Here is an 11,163-nt window from a genome sequence, read left to right as displayed (position 1 = left end):
GAAGAGGAAGGAATTTAAAAGGTAAAAAGGTATATGTGTTTAAAAATCCTAAAATCATTTTTAAGGTTGTATTTTTTCTCTAAAATTGTCCTTTTGAAAGTTATAAGAAGCAAAGTAAAAAAAAAAAAAGATTAATTTATTTAAAAAAGTGAAGACAAAGTCTTTAAAATATTTTCTTGGATTTTCAAATTCTATTCGAGTTTTGTCTCTCTTAGAATTAAAAATGTCGAGCAAAGTGAGACCAGCTTGCTAGTAAATAAATACAATTTAAAAAATAGAGGCAGCTCACTGGTAAGTGATGCTATTTGAGCTATTTTTAGAACAGGCCAGCGGGCTACCTGGTGCCCGCGGGCACCGCGTTGGTGACCCCTGCTGTACAGTGTTGGGATTCATGTTTCCCTTCAATGAACCACATCTTCCCAATGCCAGCCAGCAGTGATCATGCAGCCTTAGACTATGACTATCACTGTGTGTGACTGCAAGCATAGACATCACACAATTATATCGGTGCTTACTTGTGTTGCCAATTATTTAGATGAGTAGTTATTAGAGAATTGTCAATACATACTCAACAGTTATACAAGCTGTACACTCACTACTCTAAACCAATGGTTCTCAACCTTTTTTCAGTGATGTACCCCCTGTGAACAGTTTTTAAATTCAAGTACCCCCTGATCAGAGAAAAACATTTTTGGTTGAAAAAAAGATATAAAGAAGTAAAATACAGCACTATGTCATCAGTTTCTGATTCATTAAATTGTATAACAGTGCAAAATATTGCTAATTTGTAGTGGTCTTTCTTGAACTATTTGGAAAAAAAGATATAAAAATAACTAAAAACTTGTTGAAAAATAAACAAGTAATTCAATTATAAAGAATTCTACACATAGAAGTAATCATCAACTTAAAGTGCCCTCTTTGGGGATTGTAATAGAGATCCATCTGGATTCATCAACTTAATTCTAAACATTTCTTCACAAAAAAATAAATCTTTAACATCAATATTTATGGAACATGTCCACAAAAAAATCTAGCTGTCAACACGGAATATTGCATTGTTGCATTTCTTTTCACAGTTTATGAACTTAAATTCATATTTTGTTGAAGTATTATTCAATAAAAATATATATAAAGGATTTTTGAATTGTTGCTACTTTTAGCATACCTTCAAGAACCCCCAGGGGTACGCGTACCCCCATTTGAGAACCACTGCCTTAAACTATATCAATTTACTGTCTGTGTTAATGTTCTTTGAGAGTAAATGATAAAATGGTTGCTAACTTTTGAGAGATACTGTACTTGTTATCCTTGATATTATCTTTTGTCGGCCAAGCCCTTGTTTAAGACCATGATGAAACAGTAAGATTAAGGTGACATGTCAAAAGAAATATGTGCATTTTTAGGTATGACCAAATGAAAAAGATACTGCAATTGAAAACTTGAAAAAATGATGGCCTCTTTTGAGTTATCCTATTCTGTTAGGTTAAAGTCACTAGTTCTCACCATTCCCCACATGAATGTTGCTGACAAAGCTTCAACTAAAAACAAAATGTATAATATTGCACATAAAATTAATAATTGTGTGTATATTTACAAGTGTTTATGGAGGATTTTGTTTTGACTGTTAACAGTTTTGAGGAACACAAAATGCATTTTTCTCTGGTGGACAGATTTACTTGAGATTTATTGTTTTCATTGACATATATTTCTTGTTTCGATACACAAATTTGCGGTGAACACAGAAGGCAATCGAGTTAGGAATTTGCAGATTTATCGGATTTATTTTAGTCCATTATAAAAAAAAAACAAATCAAAACTTGTTTCAATGCAGATATTTACAAATTTACACACAATTGTAAGACACCGTTATAGATGTGACCTTTGTGATATGAGAAAATACTTCCTATATCGACATTGATTTTAAGTAGCAAATGTTTGTTTATACATTAATAAAATGTACAAAAACTTGTATACATTCAAAGTGAAGACCAATAAATATGTATAGTTATTAATCTGACTGGCAAATTTTATAAAATATCTGTCAAAGTGCATGTTTTAATTTTAAAAACAATAAACTGCAAACAAATACTAACTGCTTGAAAATATATTTCTAAGACAATACCTTTTGTCTGATTTGGACTTGCATAGGGCCCTCAAAGTATTTACTGGCAACCCTTTTGCCCTAAAAATATCCCTCTATTATTTTTAAATGAACCTAACAATAACATATTTGTTGGGGTTAACTAATCATCTTACACTTCTCTATAGCAGACATGTCTGCACTTACTTGATTGCGACTGACAAAAAAAATGCCATGTTGATGATTTTAAAAACATCAGTTCAGTAAATCTTCAGCAATCTTCTTCAGAAAGATAAACAAGACACTTGCTGATAAAGTGCACTCAGACATAATTCACAGCGCTTCACTTATTACACATTTTGTTACGTTACAGCCTTATTCACAATTGAAATACATTCATTTTGTCCAAGTAATTGCGCAGACAATACCATATAAACAATGTGAAGGTTTGTTTTTGTTTTTTTTTATAAACATTTTGTACATTTATCAAAAATAAAAAAATACAAAATCACATGTAGATACGTATTCACAACCTTTGCTCAATATTTTGTTGATGCACATTTGGCAGCAATTACAGTCTCAAGTCTTTTTGAACACAATGCCACAAGCTTGGCACACCTATCTTTGGTCAGTATTGCCCAGTTCCTCTTTGCAGCAGCTCTCAAGCTCCACCAGATTAGATGGGAAGTGTTGGTTTTCATCCAGAGTGTCTTTGTACATTGCTGCATTAATTTAAGTCTGGTCAGGGAGGTGGCCAAGAACCTGATGGTCACTCTGTCTGAGCTACAGCATTCCTCTGCAGAGAGGAGAACTTTCTAGAAGGACAACCACCTCTGCAGCAAAACACTACTTAGATTTAAATGGTAGAGTGGCCTGACGGAAGCCATTTCTTAGTAAGAAGATTTTAAAAATGCACCTGAAAGACTTTCAGACCACAAAACAACATTTTCTGATCTGATGAGACGAAGACTGAACTCTTTGGTGTAAATGCCAGGCATCATGTTTGTAGAAAACCAAGCACCGCTCATAACCAGGGCAATACCATCCCTACAGTGAAGTATGGTGGTGGCAGCATCATGCTGCGGGGATGTTTTTCAGTGTCAGAAAATGTGGTACTCGTCAGGATAGAGGGAAAGATGAATGCAGCAATGTACAGAGACATCCTGGATGAAAACCAATGCTTCCCTTTACACCTGATGGAGCTTGAAAGGTGCTGCAAAGAGGAATGGGCGAAACTGCTCAGATAGGTGTGCCACGCATTTTGTATCACATAAAAAATACTTGAAAATGTAATTGCTGTAAAAAGTGCATCAACAAAGCATTGCGCAAAGGCTGTGAATACTTACGGTTAGTTTTTTATCCTTAATAAGTTTGATAAGCTTTTTTTTTTTAAACCCTTTTTACTTTTTCATTAAAAGGTATTGTATGCCGAGTTTTGAGGACAAATACGTATGAATGTATTTCATTTTGGAATAATGCTGTAAATAAACAATGTGGAAAAGGGAAAGAATTGTGAATACTATCTGGATGCATTATATGGACTCATGTCTACCACAATATTCAAATGGACATCATAAAATAGTAACAGGTTCACTAAGATGCATTTGAAATTATTAGTGCAATTAAAACTAGTTTTAAATAAAATATCTAATATTCTAGGCAACACAATAAAAAAAGCTGCAAACCTTCTATGAACCTGATTCAATTTGGTTAGAGGCAGCTCAACAGACAGGATTAATGCATCTCTGTAAAACAGTTCAAAATAAAATAATCCAATTATGATGGCAGTTAAAAGCTCTCATTAGATTTTTGCAATTTAGAAAATTCTGGTGCTCTCACTCAGACGCAGTTAAAGTAACACTAAAAGGGTCTCTGACATTTCATGTACTCGGTTCTGCAAAGATATTTTTTTTCCATTTTTGTGCAGCGCGACTGAAGAGTGGGAAAGCGTGTGAGCTGAAGGGCAATGTGAAATCAGGGCGCTGCACTGATATTTGCTCCATCTCTGAGAATACAATAGGCCGGGGCTGGAGGAGGCTTTTAAAATGTGCTGTCTCTTCAATGTTCCAGATAAGTTTCTTCCCGCTGACAGACATCGCACGGCAGCAAAGGATCAAAGACATGCAGCAAAAAAGGCGACAGCGTCAACTTCACAAAGCTGACTAAGTGACGTTGGTCATTTTGCTTAAAGTGTTATTTTAGGAAACCTTTATAGCGCAGACACGAGTGACCAGTGCTTCTTTCGTTCTCCAGGCAGAAGAGCAGATCACGAAGGTTAACTCTAGTAATGCGCTGTCGTGTTAACTGTCGAGATCCATCTCTGCCGGAACATCTGGGTGGGCTGGAGTCCAACCCTACGCCCTGGAGCATAAAACAAATCAATTTTTAATTTCTAATTTCAAATTAGATCCCACATAAACTACCTCTGCGCTAGAAGCCCTGAGAGGTGAGTCCATTTTCCGCTTTTTCCTGGGACCGATTGCTGCCAGCGCTGTTAGGTTGGCTTCCCGCTGCATTATTTGCGCCAGCTCCTGCTGTTGCATCTGGATGACAAACAAGAAAGCAAGTAGAAACAAATTAATTGTCATGTCACAGAAGGAATGTTACACACTCAAGATGGCAACCACTGTACAAACCTCTTTGGCCTTCTGTTTCAGCCTGAGCTGCTCTGGGTCTTCTTGTCGTGACCGAGACTGCAGAAAAGTTGACAACACAGATCGCATTAGTTTTTTTTGCTTGTCTATTCTCCCGGTTGTGCATAGGTGGTTTTATACACATAAAGGGGAACTGCACTTTTTCTTTGAGTATACCTATAAATATTTTTTGATTAATTGTGAATATTAAATAAACGTAAATACAAATTTGCTTACAGCAGAGCCAGTGGAATAAATCATACATCTCTCCTGGACAGAAGAAGTGTTGCGTATGTATTTTGACAAGTTGGTACACTTTGACAGCCATTTAGGACCATACTTGCCAACCCTCCTGGATTTTGCGGGAGACTCCCGGAATTCAGCGCCTCTCCCGAAAACCTCCCTGGACAAATTTTCTCCCAAAAATCAGGCGGAGCTGGAGGCCACGCCCCCTCCAGCTCCATGCAGACCTGACTCAATGTTGTGACCCTCTTAAACAGGACAATACTGCCATCTACTGTACATAGAATAGAATGTAAATATATTCTACATTTAAGTGTAGTCAAGAAACATGCATTAGGGAGTCTGTTCTGAAGCCCACAGTAAAGAGACGTAACTTCATCACGTCGCCTGGTTATTGACTCCAACCCAATATATTACACAGTCGACAAGCAAAATGAAGAAATACGCTTGCAAGTTCCAGAACAATTGTAAACAAGAATTTCCGTTTATCCAGTAGAGTTCGAAGGGGAAGGGGTATGTTGCCCGTAAATTTTGTAGAACAGACTTCTCCACTGAACACGGCGGCCGAACGGATATACTCAGCCATGAACGGTCAGCGAAGCACAAAGTGTCCGCAGCGCAGCATCGTTCACAACTTGGTATTATGGACCAACTCGCAAAATGGAGACCCGATGGTGTATCTTATGCTGAGACAAAGATGGCTATGCTGATAGCTGGAAGCAACATCCCGTTCTCATTTGCGGATGTCTACAAAGAATCCGTGAATGATATGCTCCCGGATTCGGAGATCGCTCGCCAGTACGCAAATGGCAGAATGGAGTATTAGGTTTTACTAACACTCATGAACATCATTGACATTTGTGAAAAAGGTAACACTTTAAATTTGAAAAGGCCATATCAATCCAGGCCATGCTTACATGTGTTGCTATGGTGATGTAGCATGTGTACACACTAAAACTGTCAACAACGATGTGCGTTTTCATTTTTGATAGCTAATTCAGAGTGGCATTAAGGCCATTGTATCCTCATCCCAATGGTTGTTTCCAGATGTCTCAATTGAAGTGATCAGAATAGATTTGATAGTTTACTGGAAGTTTTTTTTTAAATTTTATTACATGTGGTAATAAAATTTTATTACTGCATCTAAACTTCAAGTGCAATATAATATTTCATCTTACAGGGGCGCTGGACTTATTGGAGCCTCAGAAGTGGTAAAAACAAAAGTACTTAAATCAGGGGTCACCAACCTTTTTGAAACCAAGAGCTATTTCTTGGGTACTGATTAATGCGAAGGGCTACCAGTTTGATACACACTTAAATAAATTGCCAGAAATAGCCAATTTGATCAATTTACCTTTAATATATAAATCTATATACTGTATATATAAAAAAAAAAGGGTATTTCTGTCTGTCATTCCATCGTACATTTTTTTTCCTTTTACGGAAGGTATTTTGTAGAGAATAAATCATTAAAAAAAAACATAATTGAGCGGTTTAAAAGAGGAGAAAACACGAAAAAAATGAAAATTAAATTTTGAAACATAGTTTATCTTCAATATCGACTCTTTAAAATTCAAAATTTAACCGAAAAAAAGAAGAGAAAATCTAGCTGATTAGAATATTTTTGAAAAAATTTAAAAAAGAATTTATGGAAGATCATTAGTCATTTTTCCTGATTAAGATTCATTTTAGAATTTTGATGACATGTTTTAAATAAGTTAAAATCCAACCTGCACTTTGTTAGAATACATAACAAATTGGACCAAGCTAAATTTCTAACAAAGACAAATCATTATTTCTTTTAGATTTTTCAGAACAAAAATTTGAAAAGAAATTCAAAAGACTTTGAGATAAGATTTAAATTTGATTCTCAAGATATTCTAAATGTGCCAGAATATTTTTATTTTATTTTTAATCATAATAAGTTTGAAGAAATATTTCAAAAATATTCTTTGTCGAAAAAACAGAAGCTAAAATGAAGATTTAAATTAAAACTTATTTATTATTCTTTACAATAAAAAAATAAATAAATGTACTTGAAAACTGATTTAAATTGTCAGGAAAGAAGAGGAAGGAATTTAAAAGTTAAAAAGGTATATGTGTTTAAAAATCCTAAAAACATTTTTAAGGTTGTATTTTTTCTCTATAATTGTCTTTCTGAAAGTTATAAGAAGCAAAGTAAAAAAATAAATGAATTTATTTAAACAAGTGAAAACCAAGTCTTTAAAATATTTTCTTGGATTTTCAAATTCTATTTGAGTTTTGTCTCTCTTAGAAATAAAAATGTCGAGCAAAGCGAGAACAGCTTGCTAGTAAATAAATACAACTTAAAAAATGGAGGCAGCTCACTGGTAAGTGCTGCTATTTGAGCTATTTTTAGAACAGGCCAGCGGGCGACTCATCTGGTCCTTACTGGCGACCTGGTGCCCGCGGGCACCGCGTTGGTGACCCCTGACTTAAATCGATAGGAGAATACGCAGAAAGACCAGATTTAATGGTTGCTCCACCTTAGAGCGCATTCTGGTGGCGTAGTGGGTAGAGCGGCCGTGCCAGAAACCTGAGGGTTGCAGGTTCGCTTCCCACCTATTGACATCCAAATCGATGCCGTTGTGTCCTTGGGCACGACACTTCACCCTTGCCCCCGGTGCCGCTCACACTGGTGAATGAATGATGAATGAATGATTGGTGGTGGTCGGAAGGGCCGTAGGCGCAAACTGGCAGCCACGCTTCCGTCAGTCTACCCCAGGGCAGCTGTGGCTACATATGTAGCTTACCACTACCAGGTGTGAATGAATGATTGGTTCCCACTTCTCTGTGAGCGCTTTGAGTATCTAACAATAGAAAAAGCGCAATATAAATCTCATCCATTATTATTATTATTATTATTATTCTAGATGAAGTTGAGGGGGAAAATGTGCATCTTTTTTCATTTCAGTACATGTGAGACAAGGGCCCCTCATGAACACATAAGAGTAAAGACTAAGCTGTCCATGTTAATCATGTTGTCATACAGTTACCTTAGCAGCCTTTAGGAGGATCTCCCTCTCCAGCTCTTCTTTCTTCTGCTTCTCCAGCTGATCCAGCTGCTCAAAGAATTTGAGCTGGGTTCGCACTTCGGTGACCTGTTCATGCCGTTTATCTTCCTTAAGGGGGGGAATGCGACAGCAAAAGTTGAAAATCAAACATCTGTGCTGTGATGCGTCTTTCCCACTGACACACTCATTGATGATTACTTTGAAGGTTGAGTTCTTCTGCTGTGCCACTTGGGAGACCTTTTCCATCAGGCTCTGTAGTCTGAACTGAGCAGCATGGGCAATATAATTTACAACATTCACCCCTAATTCCTGGACACCAAAATTTATACCTGCCTCAAAAGAGAGAGTGAACAAATTCCAGAAAGGTGAGAATGAAACCACATTAAAGGAGCAGAAAAGTGTGTTTTTTTCTTTGCATGCATGTGTGTGTCTCACCAATTTCCAGAGCTCTCTGAGAGAGCAAGTACGTGGAGAGGAAAGCCTCGTCCTTACAAGATCGGGTCACAGCACCAACAAGCCTCGAGTTAGTTGCTAGGATACGAGCACTCTCTTCTGACAGGTTTATTCCGGCCATTGAGGCCACATCATTGATATCATCATCATCATCCCTGGGGGGGAATAAATAAATTATTTCAATATGAACAATAGCGCAAGCATTGGCGGATAGTTCAGTGGATAATTGACCACAATGGAAATTAAGTGCAAATTTCAGTTCAGTGTAGATGTCACAGCATAATTGACTTGAGACCTCTGTCACAGACCTCAAGGTTGCACTGCTTATTTGCTGCATCTTGTTCTTCTGCGAAGCCTGGAGAGGAGTTTGGCTGACAACTTGAACAGAATTAGCACCCAGAGTCTGCTTGACTGTAGAAACAAAAAGACGATACAGTGATACAGACCATCCACAAGATGCCAGTAGCATTATCCCTAATGACAAATGGATGACTAACACCGTTTTTCAACCTTTTTTGAGCCAAGGCACATTTTTGGCGTTGAAAAAATGCAGAGGTACACCACCAGCAGAAATCATTAAAAAAAGAAACTCAGTTGACAGTAAAAAGTCGTTGTCACAATTGTTTGATACGACTTTAAAGCATAACCAAGCATGCATCAATATAGCTCTTGTCTCAAAGTAGGTGTACTGTCACAACCTATCACATCAAACCCTGACTTATTTTCACTCTTTTCCTGTGTGTAGTGTTTTACTTCTTGTCTTGTGCTCCTATTTTGATGGTGTTTTCTCCTTTTTTTTTGGTATTTTCCTAAAGCAGTTTCATGTCTTCCTTTGAGCGATATTTCTACTTTGTTTTAGCAATCAAGAATATTTCAGTTGTTTTTAATGCTTCTTTGTGGGGACATTGTTGATTGTCATGTCATGTTCGGACATGCTCCACAGTAAGTCTTTGCTGTTGTCCAGCATTCTGTTTTTGTTTACATTGTAGCCAGTTCAGTTTTAGTTTCGTTCTGCATAGCCTTCCCTAAGCTTCAATGTCTTTTCTCATAGGGGCACTCACTTTCTGTTTATTTTTGGCTTAAGCATTTGACACCTTTTTACCTGCACACTGCCTCCCGCTCTAGACAGCACCGACACTCAACGACAACACATCATTTGCAGACTATAATTACTGCTTTGCAAACAATATTTTTAACCAAAATAGGTGAAACTAGATAATCTCCCACGGCACACCAGACTGCATCTCACGGCACACTAGTGTGCCACGGCACAGTGGTTGAAAGACACTGGACTAACAGACTCATACAGATGTGCCTTTAAATCAGTCAACCCTCAGTGTCAAATTCCATAAATGTATTTACAAAGGTTGCACACTTGCAGTAATTTGCATTTAAATATCTTAAAACATTAATTTTGTTTTCAAACTAGCCATTTCTATAAAGTTTGTACATTTTGAAAACAACAATTTGCTATGGTGATAGAATTATCTAAAGTGCAACTGTGGATGTTGTCAATAAGGCTAATTGCATTCGGAAAATGATGGCACCTGAATTAAGCTGCTTGACCACAGGAGGCTGTCCCAGATTGATGCGACTGTGAGATGGTCCTCTGAGAGTTACTATTGACGACTGAGCCAACGTCCCCTGAGGGTTCACCATCACTCCTTGTTGCTTGGTAACAATCTACAAACATTTACAGAGATGCAACACAAACTGTCAAGTAAGTTTTCCACATGAATGACAATGTGAATAATTAGATAGAAACAAACAACAAAAATACCATTCCAGGTTTACTATAAGGCGGTTGAGAGACAGTGACGATGGTGGTTTTGTTTGCAGAAGTGCTGGTGGCTGCAGAGATAGCGGCTTTGGGGGAAAGTGGCGGTCGCATCACCACTGTTGTCAGGGATGAAGAAGCCACAGCCGAAGGTTGAGCGCTTGTACGAGGCTGGAGGCTCTGCTGGATAAAAGCGTCTGCATCTGGGGTCAACTGGCGCAGAGCTTGGAGGCTTCGCTAGAGTCAGACATTTGGCAAAGATAAGACAAATTAAAACTTGCTATAGTTTTTAAGATACAATGAGGAAAAACAGAAAAAAATATTTTAAAAAGTTCTGTCATTTATTTGCCCATGTATGCCAGTAATGAAAACATGTTTTCCTCCCACAGTGTTTACAAAAATGTAAATTAGCTACAGCAAATTACTTTTCATTCAACAACCCTTCTACAAAAGTTATTTCTTCTTCTACCAAGTTGTATTTTCTAAAAAATAACTTACCGGAAATCTCTACTTTTGCCAGAACAAGGTGCCAGTTAGAACAAAGTCTTACCTTTAGGAAAGGCACAAGGCAAGGCTGCGGTGACGAGTTGAGCTCCTTGTACAACTTAGTGGTAAACTCTTCCGGCTCAAGCTTTGCTACCTGTTGAAAAAAAACACAAAAAAATATATAACATGCAGAAACAATCACACACATTGTTCTTCGGGTCACATCCAGTCTAACTAATGTAACATAATGAAAAATGTCTTACATTATGATCAGTGTTTGATTCTTAAAACCAATTCTGTGGTATTTCCACCTAAATAAATGCAGTTACCTTGATGAATAAAGGAGGGACCTTTTGTGGCAAATTACAGATTGTTTAGCATGCTGAATATCACACTTTGCCAGGTTTACACATTGTCATGAGGCCAAATGAATATGATTAACTTGTACAACACGTA

General features: G+C 37.3%; 1 protein-coding gene across 3 annotated transcripts in view; it reads right to left on the bottom strand.

Moving 5' to 3' along the window:
* Positions 1-1,665: 1,665 nt before the first annotated feature.
* LOC133555079 (transcription initiation factor TFIID subunit 4-like) overlaps positions 1,666-11,163 on the bottom strand; it is a 29,594-nt gene continuing 20,096 nt past the window's right edge. For 2 of the 3 annotated variants that reach the window (XM_061904543.1, XM_061904545.1), the window contains 11 exons: positions 10,772-10,861; positions 10,225-10,458; positions 9,992-10,127; positions 8,753-8,855; positions 8,427-8,599; positions 8,190-8,320; positions 7,974-8,099; positions 4,717-4,773; positions 4,504-4,623; positions 4,288-4,441; positions 1,666-4,165 (listed from right to left, as the gene is read on the bottom strand). In XM_061904543.1, coding sequence (XP_061760527.1) covers positions 3,930-4,165; positions 4,288-4,441; positions 4,504-4,623; positions 4,717-4,773; positions 7,974-8,099; positions 8,190-8,320; positions 8,427-8,599; positions 8,753-8,855; positions 9,992-10,127; positions 10,225-10,458; positions 10,772-10,861 — 1,560 coding nt within the window. In that variant the 3' untranslated portion in view covers positions 1,666-3,929. Of the gene's footprint in view, positions 4,166-4,287; positions 4,442-4,503; positions 4,624-4,716; positions 4,774-7,973; positions 8,100-8,189; positions 8,321-8,426; positions 8,600-8,751; positions 8,856-9,991; positions 10,128-10,224; positions 10,459-10,771; positions 10,862-11,163 lie in introns of all 3 variants that reach the window. The other variant, XM_061904544.1, reaches the window with a different exon arrangement.

This window comes from Nerophis ophidion, linkage group LG06 (genome assembly GCF_033978795.1).
Source record: "Nerophis ophidion isolate RoL-2023_Sa linkage group LG06, RoL_Noph_v1.0, whole genome shotgun sequence".
NCBI classification, from domain to species: Eukaryota; Metazoa; Chordata; class Actinopteri; order Syngnathiformes; family Syngnathidae; genus Nerophis; species Nerophis ophidion.
The sequence above is the reverse complement of the archived record's forward strand: the minus strand, read 5'-3'. Positions and strand labels throughout refer to the sequence as shown.